General features: G+C 43.0%; 1 protein-coding gene across 1 annotated transcript; it reads left to right on the forward strand.

The window, feature by feature from the left end:
* The first annotated feature begins 4860 nt into the window (after positions 1 to 4860).
* Positions 4861 to 24788, forward strand: RNF34 (ring finger protein 34). The gene is made up of 7 exons (XM_075273752.1): positions 4861 to 4988; positions 16556 to 16765; positions 17684 to 18082; positions 19922 to 19975; positions 20205 to 20406; positions 20533 to 20562; positions 22742 to 24788. The coding sequence occupies exons 1-7, from the start codon at positions 4983 to 4985 to the stop codon at positions 22927 to 22929; spliced, it is 1089 nt and encodes a 362-aa protein (XP_075129853.1). The 5' UTR covers positions 4861 to 4982; the 3' UTR covers positions 22930 to 24788.
* Positions 24789 to 26169: the final 1381 nt, after the last annotated feature.

Genomic DNA, 26169 nt, shown 5'->3' on the forward strand with positions numbered 1-26169 from the left:
TGTGAGGCTTTTACTTGTATGTCTGTGAGTAGTCTGTTGCACATATCTATTCAGGTAGTGCCTCATTATAGCACTGAGTGAGTTGTTGCCCTGCTGTGCCCTTACCGCTACAGCAGGTAGAGCGCCATTCACTTTTATAAAGTGGCGTACCTGTACAGTTTGTAATGAGGGTGCTGCAACCATTCTTCCCTGTCCAGGTTTCAACTGGACCTGGTTATTTCCCCTACCCAGCCATTGACGCCCTGCATAACTATAGCTGGACATTATGTGTAGCATCTAAGCATAATTTATATATAGTTTATCAGGTCAGATTATCATAAACACCCTTATTGTCTTTTGTCTAGTCTGTCAGGCACATACAACGCTTTACACAACTCCTACTTCACTAGAAAATGCCCAGTAGAATACCCTTGTTACCACTAAATAACTTCCGTTGGTCCAGTGCCCTGATTAACTCCTGGGTCCCAAACACAGTCTGTCACCACCACCTCCGTGCCTACAATAATACCATTTGTAGGTGTAGTAACACAGATTTCGATCATACTACCTTCTCACAGGGGAGAACTAAGTACTGGTGCCAGACTGTATGCTTCTAAACCTGCATTTAATCCCTAGTTAGTACAAGATGTGGAAGTAATTTATAGCACCATATGCATAACAATTTCTGGAGTCAGCTATCATTTATCATGAGATGACAGCAACAAACATTGAGTCCCAGCACCAGACACACTGATCAAATGGCACAAAAACTGCGCTGAGCGTTCAGTTCACTCTGAGCCGTACCAAACTCAACCCTCCAGGAATGTTCAGCAGAGTTCCTGATGATGGGGATGGACTTGGAAGCTACTGTCGGACAGGGAGGTTAGAGGTCAGAGAGCGCTGGATGCACAGCGCACTGCTAGTCTCAGCAGACCAAGAAACTGAAATCACGTACCAGAAGACTTCCAGAGACAGGATGAAGGTCTGAAGTAGCAGAAAGCAGTAGATGGCGGTGACTAGAAGATGGCAGAACACCAATAGACAGGACACTTCATGCTAGCCTACTGTGACTGACTTCTCCGAAATCTACTCTGTTCTCTTTCTCACTGCCAACTCCAATGTGCAACCACCACAGGCGCAAGTACATTCTGAAGGCTCCGCCCTTTGTGACTTTGTGCACCTTTACTCCACCAGTGGTTACACAGTCAGCACTGCATACCAAGCCAGCATGTTTACATAGGAAAATCCAATTACATGATCAGCATAATGTAAATTCTCCATTAAATGTCACCTTTGTAACCAAGGAAGAAGTGCGCCATTGACTTCAAAATACTAAAAATTACAAATCACTGATATAGATGGCATATACCCTCAAGTTTTGAAGAAATTATGTACTATGATAGATTGACCCTTATATGTGATATTTAAAGGGATTCTACCATTAAAACACATTTTTTTCCCATTGACACGTAGGAATAGCCTTAAGAAGGCTATTCTTCTCCTACCTTTAGATGTATTCTCCGTGCTGCCGTATCGGAATAAATTCTGGTTTTCGTCGGTATGCAAATGAGTTCTCTCGCAGCACTGGGGGCGGGCCCTAGCACTCAAACAGCACCTGGGGTGTCCCCAATGCTGCGAGAGAACTCTCCAGCGATGCCTCCATCTTCAGGAACGGCCTCGTCACCGCATTTTCTTCCAATTCTGGCAGTCAAACTTCTAGGTCTCGGGCAGAGCCGACTGCGCATGCCCGTAGCCACAAGAAAAATGGCTGCTTACACAGTAAGTAAGCGGCCATTTTCTTGTGGCCTGTGGGCATGCGCAGTCGGCTCTGCCCAAGGCCTAGAAGTTTGACTGCCAGAGCCGGAAGAAGACGTGTGAAGACGACATTCCTGAAGAAGATAGAGGCGTCGCTAGAGAGTTCTCTCGCAGCATTGGGGACGCCCCCAGTGCTGCGAGAGAACTCATTTGCATACCGACGAAAAACAGGATTTATACCGAACGGCAGCGCGGAGAAGACATCTAAAGATAGGAGAAGAATAGCCTTTCTTAAAGCTATTCCTATGTGTCAACGGGAAAAAAATGTGTTTTAATGGTAGAATCCCTTTAAGGATTCAGTAATGACATGATTGTTGCATAGCAAATATAGTGGCAATATTCAAAGAGATATCTAAAATGAACTCAGAAACCATAGAACAGTAAGTAGTGTGTATTATGGGAAAATGGTTTAAAGGGTTTCTAAGAAATGCTATCCTGGAGTTTCTCAATAATAATAACCTTATAACACTCAAACAGCATGGGTTTATGAGGGATTGGTCTTGTCAGTTTAATCTGATCAGCTTTTATATAGAAGTAAGTTCCAGACTGAGCCTGAGTAATGCTGTGGATATGGACTTTTCAAAGGCATTTGACACTATACTAGATAAAAGGCTGATACATAAAGTGAGAACACTGGGATTAGTGGAAAATATGTGTAATAGGGTTAAGGGGATTCTATCATTACATAAACGATTTTTCAGTAACAACACATCGGAATAGCCCCCCCCCCCCCCATCCACCTTCTAACATCTTTCTATTGCCCCCTGTACCCATACCTCCCAACTTTGGAAGAACCAAAAGAGGGACAAAATGTGCGGTGCGCTCTGCGTGCCGCGGCAAATTTCGCACACAGTATAATCCTCCTACAGTGACCCGTAAATTATATGTCCCTCCTCTATCTCTCCCCCAGCTTCATATACACCCTTCATCTTCCCCCAGTTTCATGTCCCCCCCTCCATCTCTGCCCCCAGTTTCATGTCCCCTCCATGTCTGTCTCCAGATTCATGTCCCCCCATCTCTGCCCCCAGATTCATGTCCCCTCCATCTCTGCCCCCAGATTCATGTCCCCACATCTCTGCCCCAAGATTCATGTCCATTCCATCTCTGTCCCCAGATTCATGTCCACTCTATCTCTGCCCCCAGATTCATGTCCCCCATCTCTGCCCCCAGATTCATGTCCCCCCATCTCTGCCCCCAGATTCATGTCCCCTCCATCTCTGCCCCAGATTCATGTCCCCACATCTCTGCCCCAAGATTCATGTCCATTCCATCTCTGTCCCCAGATTCATGTCCACTCTATCTCTGCCCCCAGATTCATGTCCCCCATCTCTGCCCCCAGATTCATGTCCCCCCATCTCTGCCCCCAGATTCATGTCTCCACAACTCTGCCCCCAGATTCATGTCCCCCCCATCTCTTCCCCCAGATTCATGTCCCCTCCATCTCTGCCCCCAGATTCATGTCTCCCATCTCTGCCCCCAGATTCATGTCCCCCCATCTCTGCCCCCAGATTCATGTCTCCACATCTCTGCCCCCAGATTCATGTCCCCCATCTCTGCCCCCAGTGTCATGCCGTCCTCTCCATCTCTGACCCCAGTGACATGCCGTCCTCTCCATCTCTGCCCCCAGTGTCATGCCGTCCTCTCCATCTCTGCCCCCAGTGTCATGCCGTCCTCTCCATCTCTGCCCCCAGGCCAGTGTCATGCCGTCCTCTCCATCTCTGCCCCCAGTGTCATACCGTCCTCTCCTTCATCTGCCCCCAGATTCACGTTCCACATTAAACTTACCTTTTCCTCGTTCCCACGCTGCTCTCCATGCGCCTTTCTCCCTAACTGGCGCACAGTTGTAGACGCGATGTGACGTCATCACATCGCGTCTACACAGCCGGTAGGCGGCGTTCAGCGGCGAAGAAAGGAGCTGACCTGTGTCAGCTCCTCGCTTCAGCTGCATATGTGTTCAACTCAGATCTGCGTCCTCTGGACGCAGATGAGTTGAAATCGGACATACCATATAATGACTGCTGTAGGCGCCAGGGGTCGGCACACGGTGGCGGTCCAAAACCGGGCCCCCCCCATTTTTCAATTTGGCCGGGCCCCTGACGCCAGTGGCAGTAATACTGGCCTATCGGCGGCCCTGCACCCACCGGCAGCACGCTCGCAAACTGACATGAAGGGAACAGAGTACTAGAGGCGTATCACATTGAAAGCAATAGGTAAAAAAGCCTCCCATTGATTTCAATGGGTAGCGCGCATATGTCAGCACACATAGACATCAATGGGATCTGTTTTAATGCTGCTCATTCTGAATGAGTTTACGTACAGAATGAGCGGGGCGTTTACTCCGTGTGAAGGCTTAGACAAGAAATCATTTATTTTGCTGGATTCCACACAAAAAAAAAAAAAAATTGATCTGTTTCCATCAAAGTGCATTTGCTTTTTAAACTAAATAAATTGGATTTGCTGGATATTTTCACCCAATTTTTTTGTCTCTTTTCACAAAATCATGCAAATACATCATCGTTTTGTTGCATCTAGCAAAAACCCGAATGAATGCCTGATACAAAATGGTAGTGTGAAAGCAGCGTTAATATTGCCCAACAGCGCAGTCTGCCATCTTGGATTACAAACTGTACAGCAGCCATAACCCTTTGGTACTGCTCAGAGACTTCTGTTTCAGAAAATCTGATATAACTGTATATGCAAAACCACACTGAAAACAATGGCATACTAAATACAATGGCATACTGAAAGCAATGGCATACTGAATGCAATGGCATACTAAAAGCAATGGCATACTGAATACAATGGCAGTGTGCCAGGTGTGAGGCGACACTTGTAGTAACCAGTCTCCGCCACAACCACCTGAGGAGTGCAGGTCACTATCCACTGCAGCAGTGCTGATCTAGGGGGCTGTATATCTGCACTGAGGGCTCTACAATTGAAGTTCTAGTGAGAAATATAACGGGCCTTGGACGAGTCAGCCCCTGAGCACAGCTACGCCCTGTACTGGAGCACAACCATTCATGTCTCCCTCTTCTGGCAGAGAGTGGTCACATGGCCGGGTGACGTCACAGCCAGCTCCGGTCACATGGCCCTGATGTCACCTAACGGTGGAATTTACATGTAACGGCGGCGACTGATGGTTCTGTGTCAGAGACCGGGTCGGTGGGGAGAGCCAACCGGACGGTGTCATGAAGGTAATAAACGGGACGTCCCCGTCATGGGCTCCGTTTCTCGATGGTTTTGTTGTGGTGACAAGCTGTGTGTCAGAGAGGGGTGATGTACGTACAGTAGCTGGGAGCTGTGCTGCTGCAGGACCGCTTATTACACGGGCTATAGGAGGACTGAGGGGGTGACATCATTCAGGGCTCTTCTCCTAATCCTAAAACAACAACACACACACTATATACAGTGTGTGTGTGTGTGTGTGTGTGTGTGTGTGTGTGTGTGTGTGTATATATATATATATATATATATATATATATACACACACACACACACTGTACACACACATTGCCAGATATATATGTATGTACTAATACAGTTAATCTGAGGTAATGTAATTTGCCCATAGATATAATAAGAAAGGTGTAGTCTGTAGGGTAAGGATGCCTCCTATCCTTTATCATTACATACTCCCTGATGAGTATTATGGTACAGGCTTCATCCAGTGACTACGTATGTGTATACTGACACTCCATGCATACAGGGATATGGGAACCCAATTCCCCTGACTACTGGGGGTCCCAGCGGTGTGGCCTCCACCTGTCAGGTTTTTATTGGGGATAACTTGTCTTTTCTAGACAAGGACAATTGTTACAGAAAAGCTGAAGATGCAGAGAAGCAGAGAAAAATAGGCTAAACTCATACACAGGACTGAAATGCTTTAGTTTATAGGTTTAATACGGGGCAAGGAAACTCTCCATAGTGCTTTCTTCTGCGATGTGTGGGTGAGATTAAATGGGATTGTAAAACATACCGTTTGGATTATTTGGGACACTAAAATCCCGTCCATAAGGACCTGTGGGTGGGTGGCTCTGACATAATATGTTCCTGACTTCAGGAGGTCCAACTATAGGATCATAGGAATTGGGGTCCCCAAGTCCCTTGTGTGAATTGAGCAGTGGTATTCATGCGTGACCGCTGCCACGTTCACTTTAATAGGATTAATAGATATAGCTGAGCAGTGAGCACTAGTTTTATAGAAGTTGTGTTTGTACTTCTTGCTCCATTCACTCAGGGGATTCAGGAGCACCATTCTTAATATTGTTGGGGGAATCAGATGTATGGATATTATTTGAATTATTATGTAAAATACCAATATGTAATACTGCTTTTGATCTGCAGGGAAATGCATGGCAGGCTGTATCTTACCCTTTAGAGAGACATCCATTTTAACATGCAACACATCTGTCCACATTTACTAATAGTTAAAGAGGACCTCTCATGTCCTGTGACACTAACAGTAGTATATACTTTGCCAGTATGCGCCCCACTGTCAGAGATATCGGTGCCATTAATTTTGTCACCAGTATCCTCCCACTGTCAGAAGGGGCAAGCCTTACAGCTCAGCATCGCTGGGCTATTAGCAAAATCCCCCCCAACAGTACAATACTATGGGAGCGTATAACATGCCCGGAGCTTTATTACCCCTTTGTCAATGACATAGCCCAGGTACTTGGCTTCCTCTAGCCCTAAAGCACATTTCTCAGGGTTGATAGTAAGGCCTGCCTCACTTATGGAGTCTAGTACTGCCTGCACCTTACAGAGGTGACTACCCCAGTCTGGGCTATGATTGACCACATCGTCCAGGTAAGCCGCTGCGTAGTCACAATTTGGCCGCAAGATCTCGTCCATTAATCTCTGAAAGGTGGCAGGAGCTCCATGCAGTCCAAATGGCATAACCCTGTACTGGAACAGCCCTTCTGGAACAACAAAGGTAGTTTTCTTTTTGGCTTGCTTAGACAAAGGTATTTGCCAGTAACCTTTTGTAAGGTCTAGTGTGGTTATGTACCTGGCATTACCCAACTTCTCAATAAGCTCATCAACCTTGGGCATGGGATAAGCGTCAAACTTCAAATCTCATTCAATTTTCTAAAGTCATTGTAGAACCTCCAAGTACCATTTGGCTTTGGTATCAATATAATTGGGTTAGACCACTCACTTTTGGATTCCTCAATTACACCTAACTCCAGCATATGTTTAACCTCAGCTGACACCACCTCCCTACGTGCCTCCAGTATTCTGTAGGGTTTGAGGTTTACTTTCCTCCCAGGTTCTGTCTGTACATGGTGATCTATCGGGTGTGTACGCCCTGGTAGGCCAGAGAACTTGCGTCTATTCTTCTGCAGGAACTCTCTTGCCTCCTGTTGCTGGGGCATTGAGAGGGTCTCATTCACACGGACTGGAGGGATTGGTGGCAACAAATCACCCACCTCTGTATTTGAGGCCACCAAGGATTCCCTCTGGTTCCAGGGCTTAATCAAGTTCACATGGTAGATTTGAAAAGGCTTCCTTTTCCCTGGTTGGTGAACCTTATAGTTGACCGGCCCTACTTTGTCCACAATTTCATATGGGCCTTGCATTTCGCTAAGAACTTGCTCTCCACAGAAGGCACCAAAATAAGGACTCTGTCCCCTGGGTTAAATTCTCGGACTCTGGCAGAACGATTGTAAATTCTGCTTTGGGCCTCTTGTGCGCTTTGCAGATGTTCTTTTACAATTGGCATGACTGTTGAAATACGATCCTGCATTTGAGCTACATGCTCTATGACACTACGGTATGGGGAAGCCTCCATTTCCCAGGTTTCTTTGGCTATATCTAGTAAGCCCCTGGGGTGTCTACCATAGACTAATTCAAAAGGGATAAAACCTGTACACGCTTGTGGAACCTCTCTAATAGAGAACATCAGGTATGGCAACAAGCAATGATTATGGACCATATCAAGTATCATACGGCGGTATGGCTTTGGTACAAGAAGCTGCTCCGCAATTTCCTATTTACTTTTTGCAACCCGATACAAGAGGTCATTATTCATAGCAAAATGTGGGAATTGGTGGTCAGCATCAAGTTCCTGAGGCACATTGTTAACAACTCTCACATTATCACAAGCATTAGCAAGAGTGGGATCTCTCAACTGTGCAGTACCAAAATTATCCGGTGAGATTTCTAATTCAGGTATATTAGGCTCAGGGGCTGGGGAAGAGGCATCATCCTCCTCTCCAGCTAGGACCTGTAACGGCAAGGTGTCGCCCTCCTCATGCACTTTGGGCGTAGGTGGGGTTTCCACCTTTGGCTGTGTGGTTGTACCTTTTCCCTACAAATCCCAGAACAAAGGGAAATCACGTCTCAAAATCACATTATGCATAAGGTTTTTTACACACCTACTTCATAATAAACAGATCCTACTATAGTCTCTATTGTGACCTTGGACATGGGGTAGTCCTTGACATCCCCATGGATGCAACAAACACACATACGTTTGTCCGGGATAAAGTCCCCAGCTATCAAGCTGGTATGCACCAGAGTGACCAGGCTACCAGAGTCCAACAACGCCTGGACAGAATGGCCATTCACCACAACATGGCAGATCTGAGGCCCAGTCTCTAGTCCCAGTGCCGCAGCACAGACAGGTCTTGCAAATAATGACTGGCGCCCACCAGCGTCACAGTCCATTGGCTCAGAGGTGAATGGGCACTGGGCAGCAATATGTCCCCGCTCATGGCATCTCCAACACTGTACCAGCCCTGGTTTCTCCAGCAGAGAGTCCCTTCTTGGGCTGGTGGACTGCCTAGAAAACACCTCTCGAGCTCTTTTCCCTCCGCTCTGAAATAATGGAACAGTCTTACTGGGAGATGCCCTCCGCCGGGTGTTCCAGGGGGATGGTCACGCTGTAGGCTCATCACGGAGTTCCGCCTCAGTCGCCAGGTACCTCTCCAGAAGGCTGACAAGCTGGTTGGCATCTTTGGGGTCTCCATGTCCAACCCAGCGCTGCAACGCAGGAGGAAGAGCTCCTAGTGAACCGGTCTAGGACCACCTTCTCCACCATCTTTGCAGGGTTACAGGTGTCTGGTTCCAGCCACTTTTTCACCAGGTGAATCAGGTCGTACATCTGGGATCTGGCAGGCTTGTCCATATGGTAGCTACAGGTATGTACCCACCGGGCACGGACAGCAGTGGTTACCCCCAACCGAGCAAGAACTTCTGCCTTTAGTTCGTTATAGTCCTGGACATCTTGCTGGCAGAGGTCATAATAGGCCTTCTGGGATTCACCGGTCAGATAGGGTGCAATGACGTCTGCCTAGTCAGTAGCTGGCAGTTTCTCCCGTTCAGCCACTCTCTCAAACACACTCAGGAAGGCCTCCACGTCATCATCTGGGGTCATCTTTTGCAAAGCTCTTTGCACAGCCCGCTTCTCATCTCTGTGCTCCACAGGTCTCTGCAGGCCAGTGACATCAGTCTCTTTAAGGAGCGCAATTTGCTCCATCAGCAAACAATTTGTTTTTTGTTGCTGCATATTGCTCTGTACAAGATGCTTCAGTATCTCCTCCATAGTCTGGGTCTGTATCGAGGCAGCAGCCTTTTACCCAGGATATAACAAAAGAATTTCTCCAGCAAGGAGTGGACGTGTTGTTGCCCCAAGCTACCACTGTATGCCCGCATCCTCCACCAATTGTCAGGGTCTGAAGGTTGCTAGGTGGGGTGGCATAGACACAAAAGTCCAGTTTCTTTAGTCCAAAACAAAGGTAGAGTTTTCACTCAAAAAGGTAGTGCAGCAACAAAAGGAAACAATACAAAAATAAATACCTGCCTGGCTAGGCTCTAACTAAACATATAATAGGTTACCTCACCTAGAATAATAGAAATCAAAAGCCAGTAGAATCATTCAGGACACAGCATGGTTCACATTGAAAGCAATAGGGAAAAAAGCAGCCCATTCATTTCTATGGGGAGTGCACGTATGCCGGCTCCCATAGAAAACAATGGGAGCTGTTTTAACGCCGCTGATACGGAACGTGTTACATGTTTAGAATCAGCGAGCGTATACTCCGTGTGAAGGGGCCCTCACAGCTGTTTCACAGATTTTATTAGCATTGGGACCTAAAAAATGAAAAATGGCGGGCTCAGAATGGAAAGAGCATTATTTGGCTTTTAGAGCATAGATTTTGCTGGAATAGTTTTCAGGTGCCATGTTGCATTTGCAGAGCTGCTAAAATACCAATACAATGGAAACCCCACAAAAGTGACCCCATTTTAGAAACTATACCCCTCAAGAAATTTCTCAATATCATTTTGAGCCCAAGACTGCTTCCCAAAGATTAATGTGCAAAGTGAAATTTAAAATTTTTATAGAAATATGCCAATATATTGCACCTGCTTTGTGTTATCAGAGACATATACTCCTAAAAGTATTAAGTGGGCTTTTCCAGGGACAAAAAAGTTGTATATATGGGCGTAAACTGCTGCTTGGGCACACAGCAAGACTCAGAAGGGAATGAGTACTGCGCTTTTTACCTTTTAGGTATAGATTTAGAGGGATTTTCTGGGCACCATGTTGTTTTTACAGATGCCCAGAGGTGCCAGTAAACTGGAATTCCCCAAGAAGTGACCCCTTTTTGTAGGGGCAATTTTAGGGCCTCTGCAAATGTTACATGCCATCCAAAAACCAACAATCTAAATTAGTGTTCTAAAAGCACATAGGGCTCATGCACATGTGCGTTCTGCTGTGTGCCCAAATGGCAGTTTATGCCCACATGTATGACACTGGTATACCCAGGATAACATACTTAATGTCATATGTGGGTATAAACTGCTATTTGAGTACAGCTGGGAAGGAGCGCTATTTTGGTTTTTGGACGTAAGAGCTTTCCTCACCCTACCTGTGTCACCACTATGCATCCGCTATACTGAAGAAGGTCACTTAGACCAAAACGTCTAGCATTTGACATTTTCGATGCAATAAAGCATGATTCTGAATTTACTTTGGAGTGCCAGAAATTCTTTTTATTTCGACTAATTTAAGTGGCATGATTATTTGTCTGAAAAGCAGAGCTATTTTTCCACCTACTTTGCAATTTTTTTCATGAATAAATGCAAAAACTATCCTTCCTAGTTCTAGCAGTATTCCCATCTCCACAATTATATTTTCAAACTTGTAGCTTAAGCTGACTGAAGTGTCTTACCCCATACATTGCTTTATCGATCTTGCTCCATTTGCCATAATGGTTCATGAGCCCTCTCCATACATCCCCATGTAACCAATGACATACAGGTACTTCATTGGTCATTAAAGGGTTAACAATTGGCATTGCTGCTTCAATTCTGTCCTGTATCTGTGAAACATGCTCTATTATACTTTCTATGGGGGGGAAGTCCACCATACACAAGCTCTATGCGTGAAAACCCAGTGGATGACTGTGTCAATTCCTTTCATGGCACACAGTAGATATGGAAGTAAGAAGTCCCAGTTTTTCCCTTCCTTGGCTACCACCTTCTTGTTTGAGAGTCATATTGAATCTTTACACCAAACCACCAGTCTGGGAGTGACAGACTGAAGAACATATCTGAGACACTTTGAACAGTTTTCATGATCTTTCATGACATTCAACATAATGGCGTTGCCTTGGTCTGTGAGTGTTTCTTTCGGAATACCGTTTACAAAATATCTTAACACAATTCCCAGGCAATGGTCTTAGATGACATGTTGCACCAAGGTACAGCCTCCAGATAATGGTTAGCATAGTCCAATAAAATAATATAGTCCAATGTTGGTGACCATGTGCAGACTTTATTAAAGGATCAATTAACTCCATCCCAATCCATTCAAATGGTATTTCAATGAAACGTAAAAGGACCAAGAGTCTACAAAAGTGAGGCCTAGGTCAGGGCATGACTCACAGTATGTTTTATTGTTGCCATGCCAGCCAGGCCAGAAAAACTTTAGCAATATTCTTTCAGTGGTTTTCTGGATCTCCAAATGGCCCCCCAGACAGAGCTTTCTGCTTCTGGCCCATTATTATATACAGTATACTGTATCTGCGTTGAAAGTGTCTCCAAGTAGCTGATTGGATCGGACGCTGGGTGTCTTCCCCCTATTGATCAGATATTTATTGCCTATTCTGAGCATAGGCCATAAAAATAATGCCCATATAACCCCCTTAAACATCTTAGATTTTCCCTGGCCCACAGTCTTTACATTATTCCTAGCTCCCTTAAACTCCAGAACAGTATTGCCAGGGCTTTCCAAAATAGGGCATCCCCTGCAAGAAATGGGGCAAACAAGCCTGTCCATCATACTTTTGACCATACTTCTCACACTGTTGTCCTTTCAAATATTGCAAGGAATGCCTCAATATCATTCTATGTAGTCATCTCCTTAAAAAAAATGGATCACATGTATCACCTGTTGCTTTGTCTCTGGCTGAATCATGGGAAAATTTGCCACACACTGCACCTCCTTCTGTAGGATCTGGGGGTCTTTATTTGTGGCTTCTAGTATTGTGATCAGATATGCTGACAGCAAACGGTTTCCTTCTTGCTGGTTCGCATTTGGCTATTGTTGTTCTCTAGTGGAGAATTGCTCACCTATAGCAGATTGTACCAAGGCCTTTACCACATCATCCATTTTTCCAGACCCCCTTTTCTTCATTATGGTAATTGCGCTCAGAAAACACGAGGGGCGTTCCCTGTGTGCTCAGAGCACAGTGTTGTCATCCATTCCAGTGCCACATGTGTCTTCTGCTCCTAACGTGTCTCCTCCTCTTCTTACACGAGACCACCACAAAATGGCGACGGAGCATGCGCAGTCAGCTGTTCCATTGGCTATTTTGCAGTGGTCTTGTGTAAGAAGAGAATGGCCGATGGTACAGAAGACAAAGGCAGCGCTGGAATGGATGACAATGCTGTGCTCTGAGCACGGGGAACGCCCCCTGTGCCTTCTGAGCACAATTACCATAATAAGAAAAGAAGACAAATTCCAAAACTGTGGCGTGGGCCTTGAAAATAAAGGTAAGAGATGAATAGCCTTTCTGTAGGCTATTCTTACGTGCTATTAGTTTATAAAACATTTTAATTATAGAATCCCCTTTAAATACCCAGTCTGAATCAATCAGTTAATTAGCAGGTGAGAGCATAGGAGAGGAAACCCACAACGTATCCTATACAAGCGTCACCATATATTTTAGGGTGCAGGTTTAGCGTTGAAATGTAAATCAAAGTATAGACACGTATTGTATTACTCTTACTCTGTCACACGTTCTGCATCTGATAATAAATGAAAAGCTGGCTTATCCCCTAGAGAATGTACTGACGGCTCCATGGAGAAGATGTGTCTAAACTAGTGTCAAGGAATACATCCTATTTTTATCGTTGTGATCTTGACAACCAAGAAATTCAGAACCTGCTGCTCACTGAGGTCCCCAAACGGCAGCATGAGAAGTTGTTACTGGAGGGCTGTTATAAACTCTGTATGGTATAATGCGTGTTTGAAGAGAGGAAATTGTGCAAAGAAACCTCAATAATAGCAAGAAATGTTTAACTTGACTCTATAACTACCCAATCCTAGGGAATCCTCTGGTGTTCGGGAATTGGCTCTGCCTAGGTGTATATAGACATTTACGAACTTTTGATTGCACCCTTCGATGAGGGTGTCCCCCAATTCATTTTGGAGTGGGAAACTGACCTCAAATTCTCTCACACAATCCCAAAAGCACTGTATATATCGTCTCTCCCTCAGTGCCTCATTTAGCTCATACTACCAAGGAACTAGCTTAAAACTTTTGTCCCGGTGGTATCGAGTTCCAATGCAATTGCATTCTTTGATCCTTCAAGTTGCCCCGGTATGTTGGAGATGTGGAGTGGAGGAAGGTTCTATATTGCATGTTTTCTGGCCCTGTCAAGCTCTTGCCCCGTTCAAGAACGGAGTGAAGAGAATTATCTCCCACGTAACTGACATTGCCCATCATTTGGGTTCTGCCCTGCTTCTCCTCCATCATTGTGTGTCTCCATTGCACACATACAAACGCTCCTTGTTACATTTTTTGGTCCTTGCGGCTTGTGCCTGCATTCTGCAGTACTGGACACAAGTAGAGCCTCTTCCTCTCTCCCTCTGGATTTTAATGGTTAATGAACGCGATTGGCTGTGCTGTGAAGAAGAACGTCTCTGACTGAGTGTCAGAAACGCCCTTCAGACCATAGAAGAGCTACGGTACCGGACCGTAAGCTCTTCACACCGGGCCCACATCGGGAAAGCCGACAGTGTGCTGAACTCAGCGCACTGTCAGCTTTCCAGCAGTATATAGAACTGCCTATGGGCAAAATGGTGAAAGGTCCTCTTTAAATGGTTGCTGACCCATCATCTGTTTCATATTCTCTCCAGATGAGCCTCTGAAATGTGAGGCACATGAGTAGATTGTTTCCATTGCTCGGGAATCATGCGAGGGGGATTGGACCATACGTATGCCCGAACCCCCGCCGACACCACATTCATGTATTCCCGGGACATGTTTTTTTTTCTTTTTTTTTTAAATTTATTTATTTATTTATTTTTACACTTTCTTGATCAAATCTGTACATACATCCATTTAACCTCTTTAAAAAAAGCTATGGCTTTTGAAAGGCAAAGAGTAAAAAAATAAAAATCGAACAATGGCTGCAGTGGCCCTTGAAGGTGTTGGGGCTACTTTATCATTTTTTTGCCCTGTTGTTCCTGAAGCAACAATAAACTCACTTGCTAATAAGATGTTATAGGAAGACCACTAACAATGTAATTTGTAAAGCGCTACCTACTTGTATAGCACACAGCCATTACATGGCGTATAAAGAAGCGGTCTTCTTCCTTCTTTGTATACTGTGCATCATTTTTGGTTGCAGCAGGTAATCATAGGTGTGTTGGGTGTTGGACCTTGACCGATCTGATATTGAGCTATCCTAGGCATAAACAAATGATATCCACTCTTGGACAAGCCCTTTAATTAACATTACACACAGCATTATGGATGTACTACTGTCCTTGTACATGGACTCTTTTATCTTCCTATTATGTCATGTGTCAGCTACCAAAAGTTTGTTAGGTATGTTATGTAAGGAGATTTTCATCTTGACATATGGCTGTATCTTTAGGATATGCTATAAATGCCTGATGGATGTGGGGTCCATATCAATTATGAGAACAGGGCCCCATTCACTATGCATGCAGGAGTCTCTCCAGTCATTGATAAGAGTTCCAAAAGAGAGACGTGAATTTGCGTAATCTCCAATGGTACTTGAGATAGATGCATTTCCCAGAGGGAGCCTCAGCAATTACACATATCCTGCGGTTATAGTCATAAATACCAAGGTGGGAATACCCCTTTAACAACAAATGGGGGATGGTTGGTAGCGAGTATGACTGCACAAACATTACTAGTAGTCTGTTCCCATGGAAACTGACATCTGCATAGTGGCTGTAGATCTAAAATTGATGAAAACTGTTTGTACAGTGCTTCATTTTTTATTTCGGATGCATTGAAGCAATAAAATGTTGTGATAATGGACATAATATGTAAGGCTGAGAATATGGACTATACAAGAGTTTAAAAAAACAAACAAAAAAGCCTCCTAAAATCAGCATCCCTGCGTTCAGATAGGTCATGTTTTCTGAAGGGTAGGTAGCTTCCTTTTCTTGTACCATCTACAAGTGTTTTTTTTTTCCTATATATGACTAAAAAAGTATTTACAGACCAGAAAAGGAAGTTTTTAGAAAATGTATATTAGTTAATGCAAAATTACACTCAGTGGCCAAAAGTCATGGGAAGGCATGTCCCAGTGTCGGTTGTGTCGGATATGACGCTGAAACAGAGTGACGCGATGCGGCCTATGGCGCTAGTATCGCCGGGATATCTGAGCAGTCTGATGCAGAGAGGTGTCTCGTGAACATGGCAGCATGTCGCAAGTTAAGTGACTTTGAATGTGGGATGATAATTGGTGCAAGACGCATAGGGCATAGCATTTTAAAGATTACCTGGGAATTTGGGTCAATAGTGTCTTGGGTAGACCTGCAATATAGCAGAGACAACGTTGGCAGCCACGTAAACCGGGTGTTCAATGAATGGATGTCACGTCACCTCTGCAGAGTCTACGGGACTCTTGACAGTCTACTGTAGGTCAAATCGCCGCCAATTTGAATGTGGGGTTCCAAGACCCCATTTCCACCAGGACTGTATGCGGAGAACTTCACCACATAGGCTTCAACAGTCAACGCCAGACCCTTGTCCTTTTGCTGACGCCGCAACACAGAGCTTGAAGACTGGCATGGGCCTGTGACCATTGGCAATTTTCCTGTGGCCGCTTACACAGTAAACTGGTGTAAGCGGCCATTTTCTTGAAACTGCTTACACTGTAAGCTGGGGTAAGCAGCCACAAGATAATGACCACAGGCATGCACAGTTGGCTCTGCCCGAGGCCCGACAGAAGAGCCGACTGCGCATGCCTAAGAGTTCGAACCCGCCAAGGCTATTCCTATGTGTTAGGGAAAAAAATGGCATTTTTGGTTTTCCAAGACCAAGAAGGAATGATCTATCATTGTGATAGGTCATTCATTTGAGATTGGTGATGCCCTGTGCTTTACACAGTGTACTCCATATGCTGTGCAGTGACTGAGCCAAGGGTGCGACATTACTTCTACTGTGGCTAACTTTATGGCACATTATTGGTTTTCTGCAATGTTTACTGTTTTCTTGCCCGGTCTTTGCTTGTCTTAACCAGAATTTCTGCTTGCGTGTTACAGGCGGGGGCCAGCTCCATGTGGGCTTCTTGCTGTGGGTTGCTGAATGAAGTCATGGGTACAGGAGCTGTGCGAGGGCAGCAGTCAGGCTTTGGTGGTGGAGCAGGTCCCTTTAGATTTGCACAAAGCGCTGACTTTTCACCATATCCTTCATCATCCTCCAATGTTGTATGTAAAGCTTGTGGATTGAACTTCACAGTCTTTAGGAAAAAGGTGAGATCATGTTCTGTGGAGTTTTATCTCCAGATGAGGCTGACATTTATACCAGTTAAATATCTATGACAAAATAGACTTTGTTAGAGGAATGCTTATATAAAACACTGTAATGTAAGACGCAGACGACAGCATCTTTCTAAACCAGTAATATATAACATTCTGATCAGTGGAGTCTGACTGCTGGCACCATGACCAGCACAAGAATTAGGGCCCTGTCTCTCCATTCGTTCTCTATGGAACTTCGAGATGGGGAAGTAGACCCTTGTTCTTGTGATCTGCGGTCTTACTCTCACTGGGCAATGGATAGCTGTTTGTAATAGGGTCACCATGAGTAATGATCTTACAGATTTATTACCCAAGAGAAAATGTCTCAAATTATAGAGCAAATCTATGCCAAGTCATAGAAGATGTATCTAGTATAAGGCTTTGAGCAAAATGAGTGTTGTGGCCAAGCTAGATTAATTTTACAACAGGTCTCCGTAAATCCTAAAGGACCGTATCGACTTAGAATGGAGTCTGTCAAATCACATTGGTCCAATAAGGGTAATAGATCCTATAACTTAGCTTTTAGTTATTAGAGTTAACAGAGTGAGAAAATGCATGAGTATATATATATATATATATATATATATATATATATATATATATATATATATAAGCACAGTTTGTACTGTCTTTCAATAATAGGTTATTTAGGTGAATGTCACCAGCAAGGAATCTGTGTCTTCCCTTCATGTTCTTGTCTGTGGATCACTGGTAACAATGATCTAATAAGGGGTCACCCTTATGTCTCATCTGTATGTCGATACGCTATCACTGATCTATATACAGGTAGATGCATCAGCAGATCAGTAAGGGTAGCTAGATGCTGAGACTTATAACACACATTGACACTATGCATCCTTTGTTTCCTAGCATGTCTGCTGTGACTGCAAAAAAGACTTTTGTTCAGTGTGCTCCACAATTCAGGAAAACCTCAGGCGATGTAGTACTTGCCATTTACTACAAGAAACAGCATTTCAACGGCCCCAGTTAATGAAGCTGAAAGTGAAAGACCTACGTCAGTACCTAACACTAAGGAATATCCCTACCGAGAGCTGTCGCGAGAAGGAAGATTTGGTAGAGCTAGTGCTCTGCCACCATGGCTCTTGTCCTGAAGAGGAGATGGATGTTAACACAGATAGTACTACTAGATCGCAGACATCTGCCTTCTCTTTCTTTTCCGCTCTTTCTGCGCCTTCATCTTCCGTATCTTCATCTCAGGGAGAACTATCAGACCGAAGTGGGAGCATGGGAAGTGGATCTACATCACAGGTACTAATACACATGAGCAGATACAATGCTGATTTGGTTGTATATATGCTGTTTATCCTCTGGAACACTGCACTGACATAATGAGAGCGCAAACTAAAACCATATATTGTAGATAAAATTAACATCAAAAGGTGAGTCCTTTCCCAAAGTGCAAACCAACAAAATAAGCTCTGTCGGACAAAAAGCATTAAAGGGTACCTGAGTTTTCATCAAAAGTACAGCAGGGTCTTGCTGTGCAAACTGTTCTATGACTGTATATGCCTTCATATGTGGTGTCCTGTCAGTTTTACTGCTGCTGATAGCGCCATTATGGCTACAATACATGGCTGTGAATGTGTAAAATAAGGAGCAGCTTTCCACCCCTCTTCTATCTGTTACTACTACTATTACATGGTTTATTCACATTTCTTCCAGGGGTAATTGCACAATAGCAAAGTGGTGTAGAGGCTATGAAGAGAGACCAGCCCCTCCTCTCTGCATTCATTGTGTGAAGAAAATTAGCCCCTCCTTCCACAGAACTTCCCTAGTCACTGGGAGTGAGCAGCAAAGTAGCTAGATGGGAGATCCCTAGTGGCAACTTTAGAGAGGTTTTTCAGATTGAAAACAGCAATATTTTAAATAAAATTCTTTACATTTTGGTCCAGAATCACATGCTCTAAGATATGAGACTAAGTTCTAAGTTACAGACCATTTAAATGCAGGGAGATTTCAGCTCTGAAGCTGATAAGCTAATAAAGTGTGTACTCTTCTAAACATTGGAGGGTAGAGATTATGGTATCATAATTTTGGGCAAAACTCACTTTATGAAAAATTGATTTATGAATAGCTTGAGGTGAAAAGTTGGAGAAAAACTTTGTGGGCGTGTGTGTGTGTGTTCACATTTCATTTAATTTTTTGCTCCTGATGCATTCTTCAAATGTAGACATAAGCCACTATTCACTTTATATGGGGAAAAAGCAACAGGCCAGCTGACAACTTAAAATGTCTTGTACTCTCTGTAAAACTGAATCTACAGAGAGGGAAGAGGTTTCTATTAATTTACCTTACTGCAATATAAGTCCAGACTTTAAAACAAGTTCCAAATTTTTAATTATACAACCACTAAACATTAGATTAAGGTCTCCAGCATATGACTGGTGTAGATTCACACAAAAACATGTCCACATTGCATCAGTATGTCATCTGGAGTCACGGATCCTGTATGATACCCTGCACTGGTCAGTGCAGCCAAAAATCCTTCACAATTTGTATTCCTTGAATATGGCACAGGCAAAATTGCAAAAATTGTAGTTGTATCTGGGACATAGATATTAATGGGACCATACTTATATCCGCAGTTGCAGAACTATGGTTGTGTGCATGATTCGTTTTCCTGGGTCATCTGATGTGACAGGTACAGGAGAATAAGAAATCACTCTCCTCTCCCGGTAGCTGTATGTATTCTCTGCACACTGGCTGAAGTGAACCCTGCGAGTATATGAAGCCTCACTTCAACCAGTGATATCTTGGGATCTACTGGGAATACAGGCATGATGTGGGTCTTATTTGAAAGCCAAAATTCTCTAGCTACCACGGCTTTGGAAATAGAGCCATTTAAATGACTACTAGCTCTGCCATTTTACTGAACATCGCCTTCTTGGGGTAAACTGTAAGGAGGTTAATGAGAAATATAGGTATTTACTAAAACTGACACTGCAATGCTCCACAGGTCCTTACCTGAAGTAAAAGATTAGTTTTTCTCCTGTTTTATGAATAGATCTTGTGCTTGTGTCTTACATTTGCTGAGTAAGTCAGAGACTGTTCTTACCATCTTTGCTTATGTTGTATCTTTGTTACTAGGGAACAAGTGAGACCATATCCATTACATCTGATACAGAAACCCCAGATCTGCAGGTGAGTAATGTTGGCCATTACCTGAATAATAGAGGGAACAGGGAAATGGTGACTAGCATTATTAGTACTTATAAAGTATTCATTACTGAGCTCCATCTATAACTATCTAATGTACAGAGAAGTAGGGGCTGGTTTGGTTATAGCACACTGGTCCATGCATCAGAGGTGTCACATTGATGGATGCTTTCCTTCTTACCATTCCAATAAACTCTTTTCTTTATTCCCTAAGGCTAATGACTTATCAAAGAAACAAGCAAGAGCATCATTATCAGACTTATCAACCCAGGAGGAAATAGAAGGGCTAACTATTCGTCAGTTAAAAGAAATCCTGGCCCGAAACTTTGTCAACTACTCAGGATGCTGTGAGAAATGGGAACTGGTGGAGAAAGTCAGCAGGCTGTACAGAGAGAACGAGGAGAACCGAAAGTCTTGTACGTTGGGGAGTTAGCCATATCATTTACATTTTATACACAGAAATGTACTGGTTCTACTGATCAGTATATAGCACTATCATCTGGTTAGCTTTATACATCTTTTTTTTCCTCCTTTTCTTTCAGTGGAAAGCCTGGAATCCAGACATGACGCAGGTTAGTTCAACAATTGTCCTAGTCCAATTCATATTACAGTTTTTTTAATCTAAAATAAGGAATGCAGAGATGATTTGAAGGACATGTTCAGCAGTGATCTGTTTACACAGTTACTCTGGTCTTTTGGAGATGGTGTTAAAGGGGTTTTCCGGGAGTTAGAGCGAGGTCATCAGATCAGTGGGGTCTGTCATCCCTACCGATCAACAGTTTGAAGAGACTGAGGCATTTGGCTAAGACCTGCAGCCTATTCACTGAATACCAAGCACAACACTATACATTGTGTAGGGTCTGTCCTCGGTATTGCAGCTCAGCCTCATTCACTTAAATGGCACTGAGCTTTTGTGGGACTTTGTGACAGTTGACCATAATGTGATCAGCACAGGGGCCACATTACTTCCTAACGTTGCAGACTGTTCTTGGAATCCCACCTGCCTGATAATATAATGATGATATCATAATGCTGATCAGCAACATAGACACCACAGATGCCCGTGTCCTGCCGCACTCAGCCATAGAGTTCTATGGGCGGGTCCGTGCAGTGAATTCACGGCCTTTACGGACCTGCTCTATTCAGTGCGGAGGCCCGGCACACCACGGATAAAATATCTGGGGGTGTAAGAGGCCGCACCGAATATAATGTGTCTGCAAATGGTCCGCAATTGAGGGTTTTCAATTTTCACTTACATTACAGCCGTGTAAGACCAGCCTTAATTCCTTCCCGTCATCCACCATACATGTAGCATGGATGTCAGGACTTTTAATATAGCACCTACTGAGGAGTGGGCACTATAGTTGTTTATATGTCCTTGTTTGGAGTCTTCTGTGTAATGGGCATTAAACCTACAGATGCCCAAGTCAAAAGCATCTGAAGAGCTGCCAAATTACCTCAGAAACCCCATTCCATGGAGCGAGATCTAAGGCTCAAGTCTATTAGGGGAAAAATAAAAATATATAAAATTTCAAAGCACTCCCCTTTGCCAAGGTCCCATAGTAGTAAAGAAGCAAGTACAAACCAGCACATTAGATATTCCCGCATCAGAAAATGCTCAAACTGTAAAGATGTAAAAATATTTATACTATACAGTAAATGAGGTAGTGAGGGGAAAAGCCAAAATGGTTGAACTGGCTTTTTTCCCTGTAAATAAGTACATCAAATAATACCCCAAATTATATACATAAATGGGCAACGTGTCTTACAGAGCTGTACACACAAACAAAATCATGTCTCAAAATGGCAACCCCCAAAAAATTGTTACTATTTTTTTAAAGTGTTGTATTTTTTTTTAAAAAAAGTATTGAAATATAGTAAACTAGAATGGTCTAGTCACAGACGGTAAAGGGCGGCCCCCTAATTCATATCAAAATCACAGAAGTGGTCCCAGGGAAAAAGGCAATAAAACATAACTTTTAATAAATAACGTTAAAAACTTCTGTCAATGCAATAATAGTCGGCTTACTGTTTGGCTGAATGTCTCTAAATCAATCCAAATAAACACTAAGGGTCCATTCACATGGAGGAAAATGGTGAGAATTTGCTGTGGAAATAAAAGCCTCCCATTGACTTCAATGAGTTAGCAGAAAAAGAAACTCATTGAAGTCAATGGGAGGCTTTTTTTTCAGCGCTGAAATTCCTCACCAAATTCCACACCATTTTCCTCCATGTGAATGGACCCTAAATCTAAGACCATAAGGGAGTAGTCTTCTCTGATACGGTGGAGTCTACACTCATAAATCCTTACCCAGATGGTCCAATGTTTCAGGAATTTGAAGCTGAATTTATTTACTTCACCATATTCTGCGTCCAATTCGGGCCCTGCCAGGCCATATTTTTCCACCTCCTATTCACTTCAATGGGATTTATCAGGTGGAATCCATCTGAAGATCAAGCATGATGCTTATTTTTTTTCTGATAGATTTTTTTTCCGGTAGCTGATTTTTTTTCAACTGTTTAAGGCAGAATTTGATTTTGAGGTGGAATTTAGCAGTTTTACCAATTTTCATACAAGACTTAAGTGTCTAAAATTGTGTTACAAGACATGGCACAGTTTTTTTGGCACTCAACATCTCATCTAGTATATGCCACCAAAATTGTTTTGACACCTAGATCTAGTAGTAATCGTGTCCATCTTAACCTTTCCTTCAGTCATCCAAAGATCTTCTACCTTATTCTTTCTTCCAGAGAGAGATCGGCTGCAGCTGACCGGCAGTGATGATAACCTTTGCCGAATCTGCATGGACGCTGTAATTGACTGTGTTCTCTTGGAGTGTGGCCATATGGTGACATGCACGAAATGTGGCAAGAGAATGAGCGAGTGTCCCATCTGCAGACAGTATGTGGTGCGGGCTGTTCATGTCTTCAAGTCTTAAGTATCCAGACCAAAAATAAAAATAAAAACACGTGACTTGGCCCTAAGCCTTGGGGCTTAAAGTGTGTACAAAGAAACCTGGTTATATGTACTATGTTTGAGTGAACTGATAGAGATGTGTTTTGTAATACATTAAAAGGTAGGTTTTGTTTATGAGCTAAATGAGAAGTGGTCAGACAAATTGCATGCAAGTGCGTGTTTGTGAATCTGGAATGGATGAACAATTCTTATCAATAAAATCTATATACTTGTCAGAAGAGGGAGTGTGCGTATATTCAAGAAATGGAAATTACACTATTTTATTATCTGCTAGATCAAATATTAGACTTCTATGTAAGAATACATACACCTTGAAAATACAAAACAAACACTTTCATTATGATTTTGTTAAATACATACATTTCTGCAGCATAAGTCTGCCATTATGGGAGCAAATAGAAAATCTGTATGGTACATTAAAGGGGTTGTCCAGTTTCAAACCAATATTAAGAGAAGAATATTATTGTTTGTATAATGAAAAGTTCTACAATTTTCCAGTATACTTTCTGTATCAAATTCTCACAGTTTTCTAGATCTCTGCTTGCTGTCATTTCTTCTGCTTGCATCCAGGGAATAAGAAAAACAGTCCATGGTCATGTGATATACAGTCCATAGTTACATAGTAGACATCAGTCCATCAAGTCCAACCTATAACCCTACAATCCCTACAGTGTTGATCCAGGGGAAGGCAAAAAACCCCATGAGGAAAATGGAGTATGCTAGCAGAAAAAGGAACCCATTGAAGTCAATGGGAGGATGTTTTTTCAGCATTGAAATTCCACAACAAATATCTCACCATTTTCCTCCATGTGAATAGACCCAAATATTGGTCTGAAGCTGGACAAACCATTTAAAAGGGAACCTGTCCGGTGGTTTGTCCACCATAAACCGACCCCATCCTGTGCAAGTCCAAGTATTTCCCTTTCTCTTGCTGCCCTCTGTAATCTTTCTGTTGCAGCAAAGTGAAGTTATAAATGTGTGAAAGCAAATTAACCCAAGTAGTCACTGTGGGCAGGGAGCAGCTTTTCATATGCTTAACCCTTAAGTACTGTCATGGTGTCCATCATACACCACTATCATACACATATCATTATGATAGTACTTACGGGTTAACACACCTCCTGGGCATGATTGACATCTTCCTCGTGACATCAGGGAATGAGGGAAATGTGCAGAAGATGCCAATCATGCCCAGGAGGTGTGATTAGCAAACGGATAGTGTGACAAGGCTGAAGCTGCTCCGCCCTCCGCGACTACTGAAGTTAATTAGCACAGGACCTTGTAGGCTTTCAAACATTCAGAACGTCCCTATGCTATTACAGGAAGGCACCAACATAAAGGGAAATACTTCATCTTGCCCATGTTGGGGCCAGTTTATGGTGGAAAAACCACCTGACAGGTTCCCTTTAACGTGAATTTCCAATGATAAGTCCAGCTGCATGGAAAGACTTCTATTTTCATTACGAAGTCTGCCCCATTCTTTGTGTGTAAGCCTATCAGACTTACATAAAGGCTTATATAGGATTGTGTACAGCACACAGTGTAGGAATTTATATTAACAACTGACCTGAACACAGCGGATAAAATTACAGTAAAGGAGCCGGGAAGAGAAATGAAAACACTACCTATTTACCTGAAGTACTTTACCAATGCCCAGAGGTAGAAAAGTTGGAAGAATTGCATGTCTTTTTCAGAGAAGGAAAGGAAATAAAAATTTCTTTGTTTCTAAAATTTGAAGACAAAAATTGTCACCAGAAAATGAGCTATTTTTTAGTGTTAAACATATTTAAGATTTTTTTTTTACATTTTCCATGCTACTATCTATGCTTTACAAAGTACTAAGTCCTGCAATTTTCACTCTGACAACTAAGTCAATAAAGGACTGACCAATGTCAATTTTGTAGGGTCTTTCTTTACAGCAGTTACACCACAGACAGTATTACGATAGAAGATAACACCACATAACACCTATCATTGTACCAACAATTGAAATAGATGATGTAAGGGCTTATCTGCTTCTGCTCCCTGCACAGAGCATGTTTAGATAACGCCTTCCCTAAACTTCAGTGAGTCAGCTCCAGTCTATAACAATGGTCATGAGTCTGATGGAAAGCAAGTTTCTAAATTGTTAACATAGCAGAGGAGAAGCTGACGCAAGATGGCCGCCCCATGATTATACATAGGAAATAGGATTTTAAAAAAAAACCTTGCAGAAGAAAATAAAAACAGCTACCTAGATTAACCCTTTACCAACAAGCATATATGAAACTACATTAGAAGCGGGTTATTTGAAAATGGCACCCACTTAGGAGCATAGCCACTGAAGTCTCTGCTGTTTGACATCTGTGATCATAGGCATTTAAAGGGATTATACCCCTTGAGTATAGTATTGCAGTGGTCTAATGTTCTAAGCCCTGTAGGAGGGACTTTAAATAAAAAAAGCAATTCCCCTTATACTGTGAGTGTGTGCACTAAAAAGCAATATACTGTGGATAGGAGCACTAAGGAGCTTTATTCTGTGTGTGAGGTTCTAAGGAACATTTTACAGTGGGTGGGGACACGAAGGAGCATTATATGCCTATTGTCCCCAAGCCCTTATACCTTACACTCAGTGGCAGCAAGGATCAGCAATCGTCCCTGCTGCCGCTAGTGCAAAGTGTAGAGGGGGAAACAAAAATTGGAATGCCCAAATAAGTTTTGTGGTTTCACCTTACCCACAAAAAAATTTAAATAAAAAAAATGATCTAAATGTCATGTATTGGCCCAAATGGCCTCACTAAAAACTACTTGATGCAAAGTTTTGTTTGCGTCACCAAATTTTTTTTAATTTTTTTTTTTATTAATGTAGATTGTGAGCCACAATGTATATTTTTCCCTATCAGTATGTCTTTGCATGGATTTCCATCCCATACTCCAAACACAGGGAGAACATACAAACTCCTTGCAGATGTTTTTTTTTTGCCCTTGGCAGGATTCGAACCAACAACTCCAGCGCTGCAAGGCTACAGTGCTAACCACTGAAGCATTGTGTGGCCCCTACCAAATTTGTACAGCTATAACATTTTTCGTTTTCCAATATAAAAAAAAAAAAAAGTATAGAAACAAACTATAAATTTCGTATTGCTATGATGGTACTGACCCACAGAATAGAGGGAACATGTAAAAAAAAAAAAAAAAAAAAAAGGGGTCATATATATATATA

This window comes from Leptodactylus fuscus, chromosome 1 (assembly GCF_031893055.1).
Source record: "Leptodactylus fuscus isolate aLepFus1 chromosome 1, aLepFus1.hap2, whole genome shotgun sequence".
NCBI classification, from domain to species: Eukaryota; Metazoa; Chordata; class Amphibia; order Anura; family Leptodactylidae; genus Leptodactylus; species Leptodactylus fuscus.

Excerpts from the sequence above, each read along its gene's own strand:
- RNF34 (XM_075273752.1), top strand. Across the intron at positions 18,083-19,921 it reads GAAGTGGATCTACATCACAG|GGAACAAGTGAGACCATATC; the intron begins GTACTAATACAC and ends CTTTGTTACTAG. Across the intron at positions 20,407-20,532 it reads CGAGGAGAACCGAAAGTCTT|TGGAAAGCCTGGAATCCAGA; the intron begins GTACGTTGGGGA and ends CTTTTCTTTCAG.